The sequence below is a fragment of the Phaenicophaeus curvirostris genome, chromosome 9 (assembly GCF_032191515.1).
Source record: "Phaenicophaeus curvirostris isolate KB17595 chromosome 9, BPBGC_Pcur_1.0, whole genome shotgun sequence".
NCBI lineage: Eukaryota > Metazoa > Chordata > Aves > Cuculiformes > Cuculidae > Phaenicophaeus > Phaenicophaeus curvirostris.
Window position 1 is genome coordinate 4266988 of NC_091400.1, and position 23301 is coordinate 4290288.

A 23301-nucleotide genomic window follows, 5' to 3' on the forward strand; every position below is an offset into this window, starting at 1 on the left:
CAGACACTGCTCAATCTGTATTTTCTGTATCAGTGCTCAACAGTCTATTTTGTGAGCTGAAGACTAATCACAGAAAAGCCTACTTAATCCTGACAAGCAGAACTGACGTGAGACTCTGAACAAAGGCTGTGAATAGAGTAAACCCAAAGCAGACGTGTCTTTACATTATCACTGTCAGAATAACTTCTTTTTTAAAAAGAAAAAGTAGCTCACCACCACTTCCTTCTCCCTTGTTGCTGACTTGCAAATTTGAAATTAAAAGACATGGAGCTCTTCACAGAGTAACCCTCGAGTTGCGATTACGAGATACAAGTATTTAATAAGATTTATTTAATATAAAACATTCTGCATGAGTACAACACAGAATTGCTTTCAACAGAAGCAAAACTGCTAAAAGAAAGGAACCAAAACGATTGGAGAAAACAACTCTAAAACTGATGGAGCATTGCCAGTGAGCTAAGCAGATCTTTAATCAGCATGTCACAAAGTGAAAAAAAATAGCACTCAGGAGTATTAATTAGAGCAAATCAAGGGAAAAAATGTATTTAAGCATTAGACTAGTCTTAAAGTTTTACTGCCACACATGACTTTGTCAGACATTTCAAGGCAGATGGGTCACTCACTATATTAATGTTGAGTACATCACTCTGGTCTCCTGAAACAGAATTCATTACTGCCACTAAAAATACCAGTATTAATTCTTTTTGTAACATCAACTTCAGAAATACAAGTGAAACCCACCACAGCAAACGTGAATTAGGACTGCAGTAAATGCTTAATTCAATAAATTGTGGAAAGTGGGTATTTCAAATTCTTGGAAGTAGTAATTGCTGCTGCAGTGCTAAAAGATCTCAGCGTTGAAAAAAGAAATTCTCAAGAGCTGACAGGGAAGACCAGTTCCTAAAACCGGATTGCTTCACTTCAAAGACTTCACTAGTCAAATAGCGACAGCAGAAGAAAAGCAAAACCGTAGGACTGGTATTAATCATATTAGACAAACGTTCAGCTTCAAGATGGTTTTGACTGCTAGTCCAAGGCGAAGTCAGGCTGTGGTTTCAGCACAGTAACAGACTCGCCTCACTGGATCTGAACAACTCCATCTATTGCAGAGCGCTACAAAACGACTGTAAAGATTCCCAACGTGTAGTTTACTTGAAGCTTGTTTTCCGAGTACAGCACAGCAAACTCACCTGGTCATTCATAACAACCATAGTGCGGGTGAAGAGATCATGATGAGTAATGATACCAGTAAACCACTGGGTGGCAGAATCCTGTCTGTACACTCTCACCCTATAACCATTTAAGGAGTACGGACCTTTGGAAGGGGAAGAAATGAAAAAGCCATTGAGAAATTAAGAAAAAAAAGTACAACTAGGCTTTCCATGTTTTTTAAGCTTCACAGCAAAGAGAGTCCACATGGCACAAAGAGCACACTATGGGCAATTCTGGCACAACACCGCCTTTGGATTTTGCTTTTATTAAGGAAGACATTTTGAAATGCAAATGGTACATTTAAGCAATCTTTAAGGTTAATTCTGCTAACGTTTTCAACATACAATTTCCTTATCTAACTACATCTGCAATCACGATGACAAACGCTGGGAAAATTCCTGCCTACAAACAGCAACCACAGAAAAGCAATCTGAAAGGCTAGAAAGTGGCAGAAGCAGGTTATACCGAAGCTATTTAACAGGCTAGTCACATGCCCAGATGCTTTGCTGGTGAAAAGATTTACATGTTGGCAGTTAGGCTCTGCATCTGCCAAGTCTTTCCCATAAGTGACCACAGAGTTCCTCTCCATTACAGCAATTGGAAAGGCAGCTGAGGGATCCCGCCCCTGCTATGGCCACACAGAACACTCAAAACCACATGTGCTATGAAGATGTGAGCTCCTGGTTTTATATTTTTCAACTGCAAAGAAACCCTTCGTGTTGTGCCTTTGCAAAGATCACTTTAATTCACCTCCAAGAGCCCATGGAGATGTGGACAGAGTATGATACAGTACGATACAGTACTTACTTTATAGTTCATTTCCAGACTTAGAAATTCAGATTGAACAGTTCAGCATTTCATTTTATCATCAGGACCCTAAGTCTCATCACACTTAGTGTTTACATTGCATTTTGTGTGACCAAGCAACCCTGCCATTGATTTCAGTTCCAATTGTGTGGGTTTCACTACTTCCGCAACCAAACCCCTGGTCGAGCAGACAGGAACGGAAGTAAAACCAGTGAGTAACAGCCTAACCTAAATGACTGAAGGGCACCTAGTTGCTCAACCACACAGGCAAGGCCAGAATTCCCCTCTTTCTTTTTTTCCAGTCCCTGCACAGTACACTGAGTAAGCTTAAACATCTGCAGAAAAAAAGGCCAGGGACTTTGGAGGTCACAGCTTTCCCTCCTAAAATACTCGTATTCACACAACGGGGTCCATTATGCTCACTACATGAGAAAGTGTGTGATAATGACTGTTTCTAATGTCAACATTTAAGAGACCAAGGGAAGTGCAAAAGCAATAATAATTTAGACATTTCCAAGTGGTCTTAGGGTCTTAGTGCTCTGGAACCTGAGCCGGGCCTTTTGAAATACCTTTTGCATGTGATTATCTAGGCTTTAAAATAGCCGGGAAACAAAACCAGCATGCAATGGTACCTTTTTTTTACTCATAGCCATATCACTCACTGCACAACTGTATCTGTGAGACTCACAGAGCACATTTCCAGCTGCACTGGACAAGGGTCAGAAGGGCACGAGCATGGGCAGTGCTGATCACTGATACATACGGGCAGAAAAAGAGGAAGGATCTAGAAGCTTATGTCTCACATTCCTGGTCTCGGACCAGACGGGGTTCCCGTGGGGACACATTTCCTGATGGCTTCTCTCCAACCCTTACTCCATATGCCCCGCTAAACGCCTCCAGCTCAGCTCCCACACTTCTGGCTGACTGACCCAACCCAACATGTCTCATACTTTTCACGGCTGTCCCAAACCTCGGCCTTCTTCAGACAGTCTCAGTACAATTTTGTCTGTCTCTGCAAATTTCATCATTCCTACTTTCCTATCCCAGCTCCTCCTCTCTGCACAATGACTTTCAGTCGTTTGCATAACCAGTACCAGTCTCCCCCCTCCACAGCCCTGCTTCTTGCCTCATTTTAGCATTTACGATTACAGGTCACTGGTTTCCAAGTCCTTTCCCAGTCTTCTCAGCTTACAAGCTCCATCATCCCTTCTCCACCAGCTTCCAGCTTTTCTTACACTATTCTGCACTGACCCAGTGCCAATTTCTTTCCTCTTACTCCTTGTTCTAATCTGTCTGCTCTTCACCCCAGCTGTTACCCTACCTATTTTTAAGAGAAACTTCATCTACCTTTGAAAACATTGGGATTTTTTTCTTACACGCTGCTGGGATGTCAGGAAGGAGAAGGATTAAACTCTGGTCATGCAACACAGGCCAGCTGAGCTCCAGCCCAGCCACAAGCAGCCATTACAGGAAAAGCCTGGCTTTGTCTTCAGTCCCTGGCTGAATCGCGCTCAGCTACACATTGTTCAAACAGCCTGTGCACACCACTATCAGGAAATATCTTCAGGGCTGAAGCACACTTAGTGTTTCAAGAGCATTATTACACACGCAGCCTCAAAGATTGTAGTGATAATAAATCTAATAGGAAGACAAAAATCCAAATATTTTAATTGTTAAAAATCAAAAGACACTTCACTATGTTCCTTGAACTGGTTTTATTTGTCCCCAAAGCATTCAACTTGGCCAAGTGTGGGAGGGGTTTGTGGTGTTTTGTTTTTTTTTAAAACAAGGAATAAACTGCTTTCCTGCCAAACCTACAATCAAAAAGCACGCTGTGACTGCAGCCCAAAGAAAAAGTCACAATGGCCAATTTTTTTTCTTTGTTCTCATTCTTGTAAATAATAAGCCTGCTTTTGACTAAAATTCCCCCTCCTAGAATTGGCATGTTTCTTTTTAAACATTTGGAACCCGATTTTAATAGGCTTTTTCCTCGACTCTCCTCTTTCTTCAGATAAACAACATTTTAATGGTGATAAGTCAAAGCAGAAATACTGAGATATGAGATGACAGCTTCAGCATCATAAAGAACAAGGAAAAGGCTGGATCCTAACAATGCCGCATAGGATGAAGTGAGAGAATATGGTAACAACTTTAGTAGATGTGTCTACACAAGGTAGAACAGAAAATGTTGCTTAAATTGCAGGGAACAGGAAAACGGTAATAACGGAGAAGGTGAAGAAAACCAGAAAAGGTCAGAGAGGAGAAAGGAAGGATAACATGACTAGATTAGAGCAGCTACCACAGCCGGAGGGCTGCCCTTAAGCCACGGAAAGGTCTGGGCCAAATGCAAAGTCTCTGTGACCAGTAGCAGATTCTAGGACTCCCAGGAGTCCCTGCTGGCTGACCCCCACCCCACGGGGCAGAGGTGGTGGCATCGCAAAGGCCCTTGTGGTGGATGGCACATCACTACCCAAGAAAGCGTCTCTCACATCAGGTGAGCAAGTAGATTTGAACTGCAGCTTCTCCTTCAACGAGGAGAGCCAGTCTGCAAGGGCTTTTGGATTAGATTTACCTCATCATCTAAAACACTGCTCATCTAGGCATTTTAAGCATCTAAACACCTGTCTGAGAAATTACTTAAAATTACATATTTATAAATAAGACAGAAATCCAGTTCCTGGAATGATGGGATGCAAATGAGTTGTGTGGATGAAGAGCTGATAGTTTCCTTAAAGGTATTTCAACGTTGCTGAGGCTTTGCTCAAGTACTGATTCTGCACCAGTGTTCACAGAGGCTTTTATAATTGTCTTATTATTGTTACTCTAATGAAATATAATAAGCAAGCTCAAATTTAGTTTCCTTTTCATACAGAACTAATTTGATTTCATATCACCTCTCAATCCAGTTTGGGCTGCAAATTTCATCAACAGACTATTAACTCATGTTTTATCAGAGGGTATGAAGATAAAATCTAAAGTGACTAACAGAGACACACCAACTTACTACCTACACAATTCCGCATAGTTTTGTCCAGCATCCTTTCTCTGTGATCCTTAGGAATAATCATATCTAGACAAATGAGCAACTCCAGAGAAGGAAAGACAAAAGTTTCTTACTGTAACCTCAATATTATACTTACCATATTCCTTTGGTCTTCTAATCCTAGTTTTAGCAGAGAAACCAGACAGCAAGCAAACCTCAGCACCATGCTTAAAATACCAGGTTATTTACTGGTCCCCTCCCAGTCTTCATTTACAAAATGACTGCTTAAGCATTTTTGTCCTGAAATTGCTTTCCTGATTGCCTGGGGATTTTAACCCAGACTAACAGAGGTTGGCTCCTGCCTCGCTTTGCTAGAAATGCCTCTGTAGAGCTGCCTCAGTTCTGCAGAAAGTTTAAGAACATACTTGAAATATATGATTTTTTTTTTTCATCAGCAATATTGAGCCAAAATAATTTATTCTATTTCACCCTAGTTTTCATGTAACTTGTATCTACGGTTTAAAAATGATGTATGCATTTGCTGCAACCTTTCAACATTAGAATCAAGTTACAAACTTGTAACTGATACGAAAGGCTCTTCTCAATCAGGGGTGAGGGGGTGGGGATCTGAACGTATTCTACATCCGTGACAGAGCTGTGAAGAACTACAAGCACAGACAGATATCTGAGAAGGCATCACACATAATAGTAACACTAACAGAGCACAGAACATTTTTAAACATGCTGAAACCAGTGTGGTTGCCATTCATACACACTTATTTTCACAACAAACTTTACAAAATATCTATGTTCAGGTTAATGACATTCAGCTTTTGCTGCAATCAACTAAGACTTCAAACAAAGTTAAGAACAGTCTGAAGGTCATGCATAGCTTCTTACATGGTCTTGTTTTCTGGAATTAAAAAATACTTCCCAAAAATAACTTCCACATTAGAAATATATTCTCCATGATATCACAAATGCCATGGGACGAGCCCCACGCAACTAATGGCCTTAAACTAGCTAACACAGAAAAAAAATAACACAATTTTCCACATAATTACCTTGCATAAAAATCTCCTGAACCTTTTGTTCCTTTACCCAGGCTTTTACCTCCTCATGTAACTGCGGGTTATCCCTGAGAACTGGGTTTAGACTGTCTACGTCGTCCTAAAGTAGAGATTAAAAAAAGAACCATATGTTATGTTTACTTGCAGCATTTCTGTTTATTTTCCTAGATGTATTTTAGAGTACAATATTAAATAGTTTGATGCTACTTTTACTGATTGCCTACAAATCCCTGTGTTATTTTTAGAAAAATCTTAAAAGCGCAACATAGTGCTAGAAGTTATTTCACAGGAATGTGGTATGTCAGAGCTCACATGTGGCCAGACTTGTAAGCTATTAATAGGATCACATTTTCATAAATACTGTCTTACTACAAGCTAAAATTGCCCTCTAAAGACTCCAGTGTTTACAGGTATGCAGTAAGAATCATTTCAATAATGATTAATTTAAAAGAAAAGGTCATTTCCATATCTGTAAAATTTAATATGGACACAATAAGCATGAACACACATAAAAACCCACAAAGATAACGCATAAGAGAGCTGTATTTTAGAGAAACCAACATTCTGAAAGAAACGCCATTTCCGATTTTTAAACACATAGGCCTTTGTCAATTAGGTAATTTCCAGTAAGACATGCTTGAATTTTTATTATATTTGATTCTCCTGGAAAAGATTTTTTTTCTCACCATCTGAGTAGGACATCACCTGGGAATCAAGACATATTTGGCAGCACTGTCCTAACAAGGAAAAACTAGGCACAAAATCTGGTTTGTACCCTTAAATCATCATCCATCTCTAGACTTGTAGAATACCTATTTCTTTATTTCAGAGCAAACTTGCTATTTCTGTCTTTGAGGCTGTGGCAGGGAAATAAAGCCACACTGCAGCCTGGTGACTCCTCATGCAGAAGGCTGCCTTCAAAATCCGTCAGCTGCAGGAACATTCATTTGTGCCAAGAGAACTTCAGACGGCTAAAATAATCAGAGCGATTCTCCACACAAAAAACGCAAAATGTTTTATCAGTGCTGCAGTGGAGATCAAGTAATTTCTTTGCTTGATCTCCAACAAGTTCCTTGATGTTTCACAATTCATTATGAAGAGTTCCAGCCATAGAATACAGAGAAACAAGCAGCACTCGGGGAACCACACATTGCTGCCAGGCCCTCAAGTGACACGAGCAATTTCTCTCTGTTCATCTGGATGCGATTATTCCTGCTGTCCCACTGATCCCAGGATGTCTACTGCAAATTCAAAACTTGCTTCCTGACACTTGAAGATTTGCTATGCTCCATTATGGAGAAGGCAGTAACGCTTTAGGTCTTAGTGAAAATTACTCTCTCTCCTTGTGATTTTGAAAAGGATACAGCCTCAGATCGAAAACGAACGGTCAAGATGATTGTTTCAATACAAGTAAAGTGGAACAAAGTAAAAGTGAAGTGGAAGATCAACAAGGCCTCCACCACCAAGTTAAAACCACCAACCAGGGAAGTACATTGCTAGTATTGCCAGAGGCGCAAGAGGTCCAACACTAAAATGTATTCAAGGATGGGAGACTAGCGAAACGTTTCCTCTCCCGAGGCAACCTAAAAAGGGTATCAAGCTGTTATACTTTCCTGTTCAAACCCATTTTCGCACTGATCCAACATACGGAAGCAACATCACCACTGGAAAGAGGGAAAGATTTGACAGGAGAAGCCAACAGACACTGGAGCTGTGTGACGACCACTTATCTGTCCTCCTTCCCATGCCCTCTTCCATAGCAGCTGCAAGAGATTCCTGTATCGAAGACTTCCCCTCTCAGATCCACAAGCTTTAGCCCTAAGCAGTGGGCTGAGGCACTGCAATACTGAAGTCTGACTGACTTAAAAATGCAGATCTTGTACATTTTGAATAATTCCTTCAGCCCCATCTATGGAAATATCTGTTTCAAGACTGTACACACTGATTAGGTACCATTAAGTCACACCTGTTACTCTTAATGTTATTCTACTTTGATGAGCTCTTCATGCAAAGCTTTTGAGTGTCTATATAGTCCTGAGCCACTTCTCATTTGTTTCTAAAGGCAACACACACTGCTGCTTTTCTTTTTTTAGATTTCACATCCTTCCTAAGCATCTTTGCCTTCTTTGAACTTGACACCGAAGACCTTGGTGATCCTGCAGACTGGACACTTACTTGACCCTTTTTTTGTTTATCTCCTATTCAGAACCATGACATCTCAGTACCTTTGACTGAAAGTGCTTGGCGTGAACACTTAGAAAAGGAGACAGCAAAGTCTACTTTTTACTTCTTTCCTCACTCTTGGAGAAAGATGAGCTCATCTCAAAGATGAACAACAAAAGGCACAAGTGAGGTCAAAGCTCCACCACACAAACTGCACACAGGTCTGACTGGGATTATGTAGAGGACATCAATGAGAAACCAGGGTTTCTAAGTGTGCACACACAAAATACACATTTAATGCATCAATCATCAAAAAGTGTTTTGCTTCTAGACATTGGCATTAGCAGAAATTGGTACAGAAAAGCAAAGCTGTAACTGACAACAGAAGCTCAGTGTCAAGATACTAAACCCAGAAGTTCCTGAAATCTCAAAAACTCTGTTCTTTTGTACATACATAACATATATCTATGAAAATGTGTGTGCTATGATTGACCTTTTTCCAAAGTTAATCTTAAGTGTGAACATCTAAAAACCAGGAAATTAATTACTCAATGTGTTAAACTATAAGGTGATAGCCTTAGGCACACTGTTCTAGCGCACATCACAAACTTGGGGAAAGCTAGGGAGGTCGGTAGGCTAACAAGCAAGGCTGATGACTTGCAGTCTCTCCCCTGTCTTAGCACGACAGATAAGCAGATGACTTTGCAGCGCTCAGTCTTTTCCCTTACCCTGTATTTACATTGCTCAAGAAACTACAACTCTGCCTACAAATCTGAACCTTGGCAGTCATGACTTGGTTTTCTCCTCCTTGGTTGAAGTAGCAAGCTTGGCAGACTAACCCACCAAAGAATTAAATGCCCTGTAGGATTTTCCACCAGACTTTTCCTCAGTTGAAAGTGGTTTCACTCACAAAAATAAGTACAGTACCCTCTCCAAGACCAGTTTTTCCACAAGTCCTGGAATACCTCCTCCAGGAGGATGTTAATTCTGGTTAGAAATCCTTATGAAATGCAAATGAGAATGCAAATCAAATAGATAGGACCAGCAGTTTCTTCTTTAAATCTGCTGTAGGAAGCTCTTTATGTACTTCATACAGCAGTGCCCCTTGCTCTACAAACGACTATATGCAACATTGGGAAGAAGACAAAGGGCGCATAAGCTAGAAAGGTATGGTCGAGATAATCCTTCCTGCCCTTCTGGAAGACAGTCACGTGAAGCAATGTGACTATGACAGGCTTGCCAATCTATGTCAGGTTTTTTTATAGCCTTGCTATTCTTCTTTCCAGACTAAAAGAGGAATTCACTTCTGGTGGAGCAGACTCTCTGCTTAATTATCCAAAGAATACTTGAGTTGGCTGCACGTCTCTCTAGGTGAGAATTCTCAGCTGCTGAGGATGTCCTCAACTCCTAGGAAGCCCCAAGAAGAATAAAGAATAACGTTTTCCTAGAGTGATGAAGTGCTTTTGGGAGTATACCTGTGCTTTCTTCTGGTGGAAAATGACGGAACAAGTTGGAAACTATACATCATACCATCAGGTTAAGATACCACATTACTCTAACTGGCAAGTAGAAATTTTTGTTCATAGAAGCATTTTCAGAGAGCTTATTCAGACAAACATAATTTATCATTCAAAGCCACAGGTGAACAAGTCCAGATCACTTACAAAGCTTTGAAATTCCTTAAAGTCATGATCAAACAGGAATTTCAAAGACAGTACCCACAGAAAACGAAGTCAAAATCCAAATACATACAGAATTCTACTCAAGCCCCACCCACAAACAGAATGCTGTCCAAGACACTGAGAGGCATCCCTGGGTGAGCCAAGCCTGCCCGTTGCCCAAAGACCATACAAAGCACCTTCTGAAAGGCTCAAATGACCACAAGCTCCTTTTCCATTTTGGGCAGCCTGTGGTGGGAATGTCAGCACATTTCCATACTCTCCACCTTCCCAATAAAACTTGCACTACTGAATCAAGACATTTCCTTGACATTTTAGAATACTACTCCAAGTCATTCTTCGCAAACTTGAGGGGCAGGAGAGAGTTCATTATATCAAGAGATGAAACCCTGGAGCACAAAACAACTAAAAGGCAGATTCAAGTAGCTGCTCGTACCCCCAATCACACAGCTTGCATGCTGCTTACAGGAAGGTATAGGAACCCCAGTCAGCTGTCAACTCTCCATTTCCAGTGAAGGAGAACTGACAACACGCATTCCAAGAAAACCAGTCCTGGAAAAACAGCAGATTTTGGCACTCAAAAGGCTTAAACCAGAGCCCTGAAGATCAACTCTCAACACATGCCATGCATTAAAACCTGCAAACATTTATTTGGGAAAGCACCTTCCTCAGCCACGATGTCTGCATTTGGCTTCAATGCATCAAGAACATCTTTTTAATATCAGTAGAAACTCATTTCAGCCAGTGTTTTACAGAGAAAGACTAAGTAGATTTTGCAGTCCTCGCAAAGGTCAACACCACATTAGTCCTCACCATCTGTGGCTTAATTAACTGTAACTTCCTCTGGCTGCTTAGAGGTTTTCTGATAATTTAGGACACAAATTAAATGAGAACTAGTACACATCCAACTTGAGAGTCCTGTTTACAATGTTTACACAGTATGCACTGCACACAGGACTAAGTATGCTGTTGGTACCTTAGTGGCAGAGGGACCACATTTAATTTAAATGAAAAATTCAGAGGTCAAGGTGTCAATAGCTTGAACCTTCAGTTTTCTTCTTGTTTCATGAGTTTCTATAACATGAGCTCCCAACACAGATTTTGTGTTTCTGTTTTCCTCTTTGCACCAAATCATTTTTATAACTGCATGGAACTTCAGCTGCACATTTGGAGATTGCAGCCCGAAAATCAAGGAACAAAATAAGTCAACACCTGCCTACTGATTGCCACAACAGCCTTCATAGAGCAGTGGCAGCAAAAAGTACTGAGCTTTAGGTCTAGATTGCTGAGAATTTATACTCGTTGTCTAATACTGTATCTTTTGGAAGATGATCTTCTCCAATAAAAAAACCTCTCTCCTTATTTTCATTGCTTACCAGTCTTCCTTTTCCTTCCTCTTTTACCTTTCACCGATTCCGTCACCTGACAATACGAGTATATCACCACCTGTAATCTCTTTCACTGATTATAACTTTTTAACAAACCTTCAATCTTGGCATTCTCCTGCCTGACATCAGAGTAAGCAGGGGAAAAACCTCACAAAACAGTGACATAAAATCTGGATTGGCAGAATAGCAAAGCTCTTACCAAGAACGTCACCTATTAACTGGCAGTATCCCTCTGACATGGCACAAGCCTTTTTTGCAAAGGCAAAAGATGAGGATCTAACTCTAACACAGAGGAACTGGCAGCAACTGCCAGCCCCGGGGGCACCACTGGGCAGGTACAGGCACTGCTGAGGCCACAGGGACCACACCAAAACCCTACAGGGAAATGATAAAATTCAACTGGGATTAAAACATACCGTTCTTCTGTTGCTTCATCCATCCTTCCAGACACATCGGCATACATAAACCACTGGTAAACAGTATATTCCTTATTCCTTTCTGGCAAGTGAAAGGCTACCCCAGCTGCCACGCCGCTGCAGCTGGTGTGCTGGAGGTCAGAGAGCGCTGGCGGCTGCCGGGCTGTGCAGCTCCACGCGAGCCAGCAAAGAAATGTCTTTCCAGAGGGCACCGCTCCAGGGGGAACACATCGACCCGACCCACCACATGCCCCTGCAACTAGGGCAACCTCCCTCCCTCCCACGCCAGGCATCTCACAAAGGGCAACGCCAGCCAGAAACACCAAGGCTGCAGAAGGCTGGAAAGTTTTTTGGGGAAATGATAACTTCCCAGTTTACCTTAAACAGCTTTGTCTGAGCAGAGAGAAGAGGCTTAGGCTTACCAGGCAACGCTAGCGCTTTCTATGTAAACCCAACCCACACTTGACCTATTTTCTGCTGTTCTGAGTGCATGGTCACAATTTACCTCATTCAAACCCGGCAGCTGCTGGGCTACATCTGAACCAGTTAAGTCAAGCTTGAAGGCACAACCCTGACCCCTAAACCAGAAACAAAGTCGAGCTGAGGTCAGCCCTGGGTACACGTGCGTGGAGACACGCCGCGTGGGGGGCACCAACACTCTCCTTGTGAGCAGAGGCCAGGCAGAGAACAGGGATAACTAATCCCTCCCCAACAAGGGACCCTGAATGCCTTGTTCAGAAAAGGACAAATGTTTACAGATATTTCAGACCACAAACATTTAAGATTAGGGGTTATTTTCAGTGTTTAACAGCAACAACCATGTTTCTGTAAGTAGGAAGTTAAAACCACAGGGGGAAAAAAGATGAGGACTAAAAATTCAGTAATTTTCTGACTATCAGTAAACTTCACATCTCTAAGCAAAAGCTACCAACAATTTTTCTTTCGCTCCCCACTCTTCCTTATGCCCAATACTTCTCCTCACACACTCCTACTTCCTTCCTCATTTAACCTGTTAACAATTTACAATTTAACAATTAAAGAGTTGACACCAATTTCAAAATTTTAATTATCAGGTTTGAGAATTATAAGAGCAGGGCTTCGTACGCTTCTCCAAGTGATGATTTCAGGCTTGAAGAGGCATCATTGCACCAATTAGTTCAGGTCTGGAAGAATAACTCGCACCCCTAAGAATACCAGAAAATTTCTAGGAAAAATATAAACCATTATCCTATGGAAAATACATTAAACATCAGGAATATAAATAAATAGGGGCGGGGGGGGGAAAATCTGACTCAGTCAAATATTTTCCCTGATTTTAACACAAAAATAAAAAAGAGAGGCTTCCCTTCCCTTAAGGCTACCACTGTCACAGGTGAAATAGGCAGGCTGGAAAACTTGCTTTTTACAAGTCAGCTCGTTATTCCTGTATGTGTAAATGGGAATCTAGTAAGGAGAGGCAGAACAGAAACGAGAGCAGCATATGGAATGAGAATGCAGGAGGCAAGCAAGCATCCACCAATGGATAGGTAAAACTAAATCTGGGCGAAGCAGATATTGTCACAAAAACCACCCCAAAGCAGCTCCAGTGACTTCTACAATAGTTTTGCATTTGAAAATAGAGATTGAAAAATGACCCTTATGTTCATGGGTTGTGTCATCCTCTCTTTGAGCAGCTGGGACAATCTGGGTCAGAAAAGCAAAATTTCTGGAGTGACAGACGGATCTTTTAGCATCTGATCTAAGACCTTCCCAAAAAGCGGCTGCAACCCACAAGCCTGGTGGGCTGTCAGCTTCCACCTGGAGTGCTGCGGTGGTCATTCGTGCTACTTACGTTCCTCTCCACATGGAAACCAACGAACAACTAGGTGAATAGCGCTGCTCCATGTCCACCTTCTCCCACATTTTGACAACACAGCCATAATTTGCTTTTCTTTTGTTTTCCTTCCAATCACATCTTTCCCCTCCCTCACTGCAGGCTCCACACATACATCACCATCCTTGCAGCAATATGCAACTTTGCCCTAATTTTGCATTTTGTCTAATCTGCTCCTAAGAAAACCAGGGAGAGAGTACTGGTCCTACCCCACCCAGCCAGTAAGTCCCAAGCCATGTGGTGATACTGGGACAAGTCCTCCAGTCGCTCACCAAGTGACTCAATGCCACTCTAAGAAAAAAACCCTCAAAGTCTTGAAGCAATCAATTAGCAGAGTGAGGCTGATGCTAACAAGGAGAGCAGCTAAGTGAGCAAACGAGAGAAAAATCTTTTGTATGTTGATAATAGAATCTAAACTGAGCCCCAGACACCCTGTTAATTGTGAACAGCTTTCAGAAGGTATCTAACAACTCCCCAAACCCTATCAGCTGAAAGACAAGCTGTATGGATGGAGATGTATTTAAGCGAAACAGACATTGCATTCTGTTGATCACCAGTTGCCTGAACTAGCGTGCTGTTAGAAAGGCAGCCCGATGCCCCCCGAGATCAGAACAATAAGCTCAGAGAGTGACCATTTTACAGAAAACACATCTTCCTTGTATCAGGGACAGCAGAAGTTACTCGCAACAGCCTGAAGTAGCAGAGCTGGAAAGCTGTATACCGCCACCACAGATAATGGCAAGCCAGACAGTCCACCTCTTATCTTGTGGTAGTTACCTCTGCCAAATCTTTTATCAGTTGCATTAGTCAGCAACACAGTATTATTTGACGAGACTACTGATAACTAAGAGCTTAGTGTATTGAAGAGCAAAGGTCTCTCAGTTCAAAACCACAGACGAAAACTGTAAAACACTATCCAATACGTGGCAGACTGAGGGCAGTTCCTAGACCACCACCACGTCCTGGAACTGTGCATCAGAGGATCTCTCTCTTGTGAAGGACACTCTGCTCTGTAACTTGGACAAACACCAGCTTAGATTACCAGCAGTCACAGGGCTACCCAGTCTCTCGCAGTATAAAAAGGCTATCAAGCAACTGGAGAGTGGCCAGAGGAGGCCCCAAAGTTGGTGAACAGTTTAGAGGGGAAGCCACATGAGGAGCAGCTCAAATCACTTGGTCTGTTCAGCCTGGAAAAGAGGAGACTGAGGGGAGACATGGCAGGTTACTCTTCCTCACAAGGGAATGAGGAGGAGCAGGCACTGATCTCTACTGTCTGGCAATCAATGACTAGGACCCAAGGGAATGGCAGGAAGATATACCAGGGAGGGTTAGGTTGGATATTAGGTAAAGGTTCTTCCCCTGGGGAAAGTGGTGGAGCACTGGAACAGCTCCCCACAGAAACAGTCATGGCACCAAGCTTGACAATATTACACAAGCATCTTCAAAATGTTCTTGAAAACCAGCTTCAGGGGAGTTTGGTCCACTCAATTACTATCCATGTTTTACTTTCGAGTGTTTTTTTCTGGTGTTTGTTTGAAAAACATGTTTCTAGGAACAGTGATACACTCGTAGCTAATGTGCTGGTAACATGAATGTAGTTCAGGATAAAACACATTTCTCAGATTTTAAACAAGTATCACTGTCTTTATGGAGAGCTCTTCAAAGTTTATTTCTAACAGGATTTAAAGCAGCACTGCCCAGAAACGATGCACCTGGGCTGGGAAAACAACAGCACATCATTTTGCAGTTTTTCATCCAGAACAGCAACTTCTCTGGTCTCAGGGATATGGTGCAGAAAATCCCCAGCTATCCATCTGGGCACACAGCAGCAAACCCATTGCTATGCAAATGTGGAAACACTGCCGCTCTTCCAATACAGTATCAGAAGCAGCACAGCCATCAACGTGTACTTTTTCTTCTCTTAAGAGCGCCATTCTGACCTGCTGGAGCCATTTTAGGAATTTCCCCTATAAATAACAGAGCTCTGACCAGCTGGGATGTATATCATGTTTGGATTAACACTACAGCTCTCTGCAACTCTGAAGAAAGCAGCGCCCGTGCCTTTTATAGAACTGGTGAATAATGGTCTTGCTAAGAGCCAAGATTAAATCGCTCATCAGAAAACAGGGATGTTTCAATTTAGGGCTGCAATCAGCTCCTTGGGGTAGGACTGAGGAAAAGTCACTCAGTGTTTAAAATTGATACAATGCTCGTGTATTTCACTATATTTTTCTGTCCATAGATCTACTAGCACACAGAACCCAACAATTCCTGTTAAAAACGTAATTCAAGACTGAACTACCCCACTGAGGAGGGAAGCCTGTCAAGTATCATTCTTCAGCCACCAAGTCTTATGCATCCTGAAATCTGCTTTAACCTGATTTGATCTGTTTTATGCCCAAGTGGCATGGAGCAGTGAAAAGAAGATACCAAATGGGAAGAAAATATTCAGTCTGCCTAAAATCCAGCCTCTGTAGTTGACGTACAATTTCTAAACCTTATGCTTAAAATTCACTACTAAAATCATAAAATGCAGAATGATTTGAGATGCGCAATTACTGCGCTTCAAACCCACTTGCTCAGCAAAAGCACACTAAAATGCTACTCCCAGTAATGCTGGCAGACACACACACAAGAAGCAAGGCATGCAGGGAAAAAAACAGGAATAGTTAATTTTAATTCCATTCAATAGACGGGAAATGTTTGCCAGATTAAAGAGCAGGCAGACCAGTATTTACAAACACGGGTAGTAAAAAAAAATTAATTTAGAAATCTACTTAATTACATGGTATTTTGTTAAGGGAAAATGAAGTTTGATCAGGGAACGTGCCCTACGTGAAAACAAATACTGCACTTTTTGTTTTATTAGTAAAATTATTCCAACCTCTTTGAAAACAGTAAGATTCATACTTGGTTTTCATTTAAAAATATTCAGGTTTGTATAAAATTACTTGAGTTTCTCCCCAGATGTCTGGCCTGGAAAAGGAATTCCATGCACATACCCGGCTCTGCTATAGCTGTCAGCCCCCGCTTGCTGAAGGCCGTGCAACAGTTTTCGTGAAGCACTAAACCCTTCGCTATAGATCAGTACTTCTATTGGTTATAATTTCAAAAATACATTTTCTAAGAAACCTTACAGAGTGGCAGCCCTGAACAAAGCAATGCTGTGTCACAGGAAGGAACACGAGCAAACAAAACCATGAACATTTAATCAAATGAGCTATTGTGTTTATCACCTCAAGATAAAGCTTAACTCTAGTAAGAACACATTTCGATGAAACTCGGTTTCCTCCCTACCTGAAATACAGGAAGGCCTACTCTTTTCCCTCCCTGGGTAAGCTCTCGCATGCAATGACTGCAGGATTTTACCCTCATTCGTGCTTCATAGTTCTCCAAAGCACTAAGGATCCCCAATCCCAACACACAGCAACTACTGGAGAAAGCAACACACTGGCAAAGCACTATCTGGTTATCCAGCGAAAGAGACTTCTCTAGGAGCTTACTTTGCATCTGGACTACGAAAACAGTGCTGGTCAAGAACATCACCGAAGAGAAATATTTTAAATTTTCATTTTTATCTAACGAAGTGTGAAGATTAGAAATCTGAAGGACGTGGAACTGAGGGTAAAGAGCCCATCTCTTACTAATGAGCCGTATTTCCCATGGCTTTTGCTAGTGAAAAAAGTAAACACCTGTGATCAAATATAGAACGGATTTGTGAATTCCACAATCCCAAGACTGCATTTAAGAAGTACTAAGACGCTTCAGTGGAAGGACTTGATCTTCACCTTCAAGTAGGAAGCAAGTTTTGCTGTTTTTCTTTTCTGTTTTCAATTCCTAACTTTTAAACTAATGATTTCAATGCTGTCTCCTGGAATAGGATGACCAAAGTAAAACCATTTAACCATGATTTCCAAAAAATTGTAGGAATAGTAAAACAAGTTTCTCTACAACAGTGGAAGGAAACCTGTTTTCCCATGGACTTGAGACCTATTTGCAATGTAGCAACCTCAGCCTGCCCCAGAGACCTCACAGCTCTTTCTCCTTCCTCCTTGCATGCCTTCCCACTGCCTTCAGTAGTTCCAACGTAAAGACCCTCCTACTACCTTGAGGAGCCACACTACTTGTGGCAGGCACAGCGTCACTGCCTCCTGACTAATGGCCTCCCCTCCATGCTGCTCAGGTCTCTAAGGTTTGTCCCATCTGCATCAAACCTCGCTAAGACAGACAAAAAATGTGACTAAAATCCTTATTTCTTGAGAAATCGAAGTAAAACAAAAAGGTAGAATTTTGGTTCCACCTATTTTGAGAACAAAGATAGATGAAGTCCTCAGGGAAGCGGGTTTTTTTCAGAGAAGCAAAAATACTGGCCTAGAGGTGATGCATGCATCTCTCTTGGACTCTATATAAATGGAAGGTTCCGAATCCTCCTCCCTCATTACCCCCTCTTTGCGAGTGGTTGGATGAAAATCTTCTGTCCAACACGTGCAACTGGGAGTGAGGGCTGCTATGAGTCATCTGACCCACTTCTAGCTGGATGCAGGCAGCAGACTCTTGCTTCCCCTCGTGCTGGAAGCACACATTTAAACATAGCTGTGTCAGTAACAAGCTGTTTAGACCACTGCTCTTTACAACATTGCCAGACAAAGCCAGCTGGACTGCTTTTGGGTGGTCCAGACATCAGAGACACGGGATGGAATAGAGATGGTTCTTAAAGGTGATGCTGAGAAGAGTTAAAGATGCAGAAAGTTGTGTGTGTCTCTGTTGCCTGTGGAGGAAACGAAAGCAGGAGGCAAGCACATGACAGCGACGGCTGCCAGCTGGCCGGCACCAGGAGCTCCCAAGCTGTTTCTGCCAACCTCAAAGGGTGGGTCCAACCAAAAAGCTCCTGAACCAACCCAGAAGCAGTGGAGGCACAAGTTTATGGGAAAAACAATTTTCAGCTGCAGTAGCTATTTTTAAGCCTGAAGTTTAGAGTAAGAGAAGTCTGAATGATGAGTGCACGTATGATTACGGGGTGCTTAAAATACAGACAGAAAAATATTATTTTATCCCTGTTTGAAGATGTTTCAGGAATTTTTTTACGTGCACGTCATTACTACACAAGCCTTCCTACATGACTGGCTTGCTCTTATGAGCAAGCAAGTCACAAAACCCAAAAGTATCCAGGCCTGAAATACCTAGTCTCTGCCCATGATAAACAGACAGGGCGAGCATCAAGAATTGCATGTTGTCCTTTCCTCAGGCCTTACTTCACAGCATACAGAACCTAAACTTCTAATATACTCAATTAAGATTAGTACAGATCCCAAATCTGAGGTAGCTTTTTCATGATTAGTGAGGAAGTTGATTATCATTGCTTCAGCAATCTTTCAGGTGTCTTCCATTTGACCTGACAGCTCTCAGATGTGCAGTGCGCATTCAGAAAAAGAGCGAAGTACACACCCTTAGCTCTGTGCACGTTTAACGCCTCCCACAGTGGATTTCTCAGTGCCCTACCTCCACACCTGCAGCCTTCCGCACAGAGCTACAGGCAGATCTCACCTGTCTGAAACACTAAGGCAACCAGTCTTGTCTTAAAAAAGGAGAAGTTGTTCTGAAGGAGGGTGTAAGCCGTGTGGTGGGAAGAGAGATGTCACCACAGAGAAGCGAAGTGTGCTCTTAATTCATTCTTAGCAGGGCTTTTTCTTCCCCCTTTTTTTTTAAAATCCGATATGCAGGAGGACTTTTTGAAGACCACGCACACCCTTCCACTTCCTTCCTTGAGTGGTGAAATACCCTCTTTGCAGGAAGTTTAATGACTGCAAAGAAACTTGATCTGAATTCTTTGCCCTCTCCCAGCTGTGCACATTTGTTCCAGTGCTGTGTGCTCACAAGTCCTTTGGAAACATATTCCACACAAAACATGTGTGTATGTCTGGAAATACATAACCTGTCATGCATCCTGCTCTTCCTGACCCAGACACACAGCTGAAATGCACTGGCTGCTTGGGCAAAGCCGAGTCCTTTGAGGTCTTTACATAAGTGTATTTCATTACAGAAAAGCACAATATAAGCCACTTTTTGTTATTCTTTATTTGCTTGTCTAAAGTATAATGCAGTTGACTCCAGCTGCTTCAGCCAGTAACAGCAGAATCGCACACTTCAGCCCAGTAGTGCCCGTGACGGGTACTGCCAAACACCACCAGACAAAAACACCACTCTGATGAGGTCACACATACCATATGCTGAGCTTTAATGCTTCACATCCCCATCTATAGTCCTTCAAGTAAAGTACAATGCTTGAACAAATTAAGGCATGATCAGCTTTGCTGCTGCTTAACTTACTGCATGTATCATAACGAACAGACACACAGCTGTCACAGAAGAGTACAAGGAACTCATTATTACAGAAAGCCATCTCAGTTCTAATTATTTGATTTAGGTCACACTTGTAGCAGTGTAGGCTTACTGTTGTTTTGCTTAAAATAGTTTAATAACTAACACATTTGAAAGTGTGTTCATTTTCAATCTATAGCACGAGCCGCTCTAAAACATACATTTGCCAGTTTTTACCTATTCACAAAATACACACTATGTATTGTGTGAACATAAAGTAGAAAAATACTATTAAAGACTCTACTTACTCATTGCATTTCAAGACTACATTTCCTACAGATTCTAGTTTGACAGAGAAAATGCATGTTGTAAATTTTATGTCTTGTCACTTCCTGCAAAGGAACATGATTTTCATTTCACTGCTAAGCAGAGGACCGTGGCAAACGTTCATATCTGCTTTCTCCTCAAGATCCCCTTGTCACCGCAATAAAAAGAACTACATGACTAAATGGTCTGACCATCCCAGATTAATGAATGAGTCATTCTCAGCCACACAAGTTTCACGTAGACAATAATACTGTTTGTATCCTCTATGAAGCAAGAGAGATAAAAGCAGCCGGAAACAGGTTGTAGGTTGGTGTTTAGGGCACCGCACGTACAGAATCCAAGGGGCTTTTTATGGAGAAGGGTAGGATTCAAAGCACTAAAAACGTTAAGGGAGAAGAAAAATCACATAGCACATTTAGCTGTAAACACCAAATTCCCTCACAAGTGTAACACTTGCTATAGAAAACCCCTATAGAAAACCCTGTGAAGATATGCAAAAAATGGAAGAAGGCTTGTATAGCACAGCTGCACACCCTGCTTTTAATAATGGTTTTCATCTAGCTCTTACAAGGCTGCTGAATCTCTTAACAACTGAAGCATGCTTGTTTATACAAAGAGCAGACATGGCATGGGAATCTACGGTTTATCACTCCCCCCAGCCAGTCCTGCCAAAGTCTCTTTACTCTTGTTCTGGAAGAACCACTTCTGGTAACGACAGTAATTGAGTTCTTTGCCTACCCAAACTTTTGTTTTGCCTGCCAAGACTATAAAGATGCCAAGTGTGCTGTTTTCTTTGCCTTGGGCAGTTGTCACCTTTAAACTGGACAACACCACCGTATTCATGAAGCCCTTCAGCCCCATAGTTATGCTAAACAGCACCGGTTTCTCAGAACTCAGCTGAGCTGAACTCATACCAAATGCTCCTCTGCTGCCCATTACCAGTACCACCAGTATACAAACCACGGGAAAAGTTACTCAGTAGTTAGGAATTGTATCTGAAGTGAAATGGATTCTTCCCACACAGATTCAAACTGTGTTTGTCTTGGCAGTAAGGTACTGGAATTTTAGAAACTAACAGCAAAATAAAATAAAAAGTGTTTAGATCACCATGGTCTCCAAGGACTTCATACTGAAAATGTACAGTCACGAGACCTTAAATCAAAAATACATTTAGAAAGACGCCTTAGGTTTGTTTTCTGCTCAAAAGCAGGTTAATAGTATTCCAGCCCAAACAAGGGAGCAAAAATGCGATTTCTTCCTTTTAGCAAACCAGACTTTCACGTTAAGTTTACAAAGGGAGGGCCAGAAAATAAGGTACAAGTAAAACCTACCTCCTATTCAGTGACTTAAGGCTGGGAATGCAATCTCCAACATTAACAAAAAACAGCAAGCAAAACAAATTAAAAGACAATCTCCCACTTCAGGTTATCTTTCAGGAGAAAATAGTCTCATAATGATCATGTCAATACTTCTGTCTCGCACGCTGCTAGTACAGAATTCAGTTAGCTTATTTTAAAGAAGTTTCTGTTATTTTTAAGATATTATCACTCACTACAGTTCTTATCTGTAAATTAACTCCTAAAATGTAGCAATGAGAAACTGCTAGCCCTGCAGAGAGATGTTTATGAAAATAATTTCTAAAAATTCTTAGAATTGTTCAAATAAAGAAATCTTTATTTCATCAAAGCTCAATGTTATTTTATGCAGCTACATTCAAAACCTAAGCAATACCCAGTTAAGATGCAAAATCTGCATGCCTTAGTACTTTAAAGGGGATGGGAATCTCCATCAGCAATCTTCTTAAAATGTTAAAACAAACAAGCATTAGGGAGACCAAGCTGATACCTGGAACTATTTTTCACAAGCCACACTGCTTTGTACAAGTTTTTGGTCAACACCTCTTTTAAAACTGAAGTCGCCAATTACAGTGTTATCTACCAAGATATTATAAAAGCTGCTGTTCATATGACACGTTAAGAAATAACATCTTTGACTTGTATGCACCTTCCCAACCTAAGGTGCTTCTGCGTCCAATACTCTATCAGTAAATGTTCCTTGAAGTGAAGGACATGAAATGCATACAGCATTGCTATGTCACTGCCAGCCAAGCCTAGCAATAGGATTGCTTTACAAAAGGCAGTCCTCCTCCTATGTTCAATTTGTTTTGCTCAGCTCATCTTGTAAGAAATGATTCATTGCCAAAAAGAGATTGATTACTGTTACTGGAATGAACATTATCAGAGACGTGATCTTGATAGAGCTCAGGCAAAGGACAGACGCTAGCACAAGTATTTGCTTTGTAAAATGAATCTGGAAGATTGCGGCTGGACTCTGAGGGTGAATTTACACTTCACAGCTCAGCTGATTTAAGAGGTCGCTGCTGCCAAAGGAGGATATCCCACTCTGTGTTGCGTCATCCTGACCCTCTCCCTAGAGGAAGCCAGAGCGCTCGCTGCACACTGGGCTAATCCGGCTCAGCTCACTAACACCACAGACTTCGCCCCCGTCCCCGGTTTTGAAAATCAAGGTTGTGCAGTTGTAGAAGGCTGAAGGCACCAGTGTGGGGTCTGATGGTGGGAATTGTCCTCTGCAGCAAAGCCAAGCTGTTCGAGCAGCTCGAGTCATAACACGTAACCTCAGCCTGACAAGCAGTGTTAATTCGTTTGGCTTCCCCACCACACAGGCACAAAAGCATCAGCCCTTCCACGAACTGAACCTCCCTCTCCTTTCCCCAGGATTCTCTCTCAGTCGCTTCTCTTTTTCTAGCTCTATATTTGGTATTGAGGAAAAAAACCCACAACATCTTGGTGAAGGAGGAGGGAAGAAGGGGTGTCAGGACAAAATTACATAGCATTTATTCAGGGCCATCTGTTATTCCAAGTCTCAAAGTACTATTTCTGTATCACTGCAATGTACCATCCCAGCTGTAAAAAAGAATTTATGGCTATTCTAATCACAATCAGTTCAGCAGAAGCTGAAATATCAAATGATTTTTCTATTTGTCACAGAGATTTTTAGATCGTACTGAAAGTGGGGCAGGAATCACTGTTTCTCTTGTTCTTTAT

At 41.7% G+C, this 23301-nt stretch overlaps 1 protein-coding gene across 5 annotated transcripts in view; it reads right to left on the bottom strand.

Moving 5' to 3' along the window:
• Positions 1-23301, bottom strand: part of JMJD1C (jumonji domain containing 1C) — a 157389-nt gene that overhangs the window by 31560 nt on the left and 102528 nt on the right. For 4 of the 5 annotated variants that reach the window (XM_069864050.1, XM_069864048.1, XM_069864052.1 and 1 more), the window contains 2 exons: positions 6067-6172; positions 1191-1315 (listed from right to left, as the gene is read on the bottom strand). In XM_069864050.1, the coding sequence (XP_069720151.1) occupies positions 1191-1315; positions 6067-6172 (231 nt within the window). The remainder of the gene's footprint in view (positions 1-1190; positions 1316-6066; positions 6173-23301) is intronic. The other variant, XM_069864053.1, reaches the window with a different exon arrangement.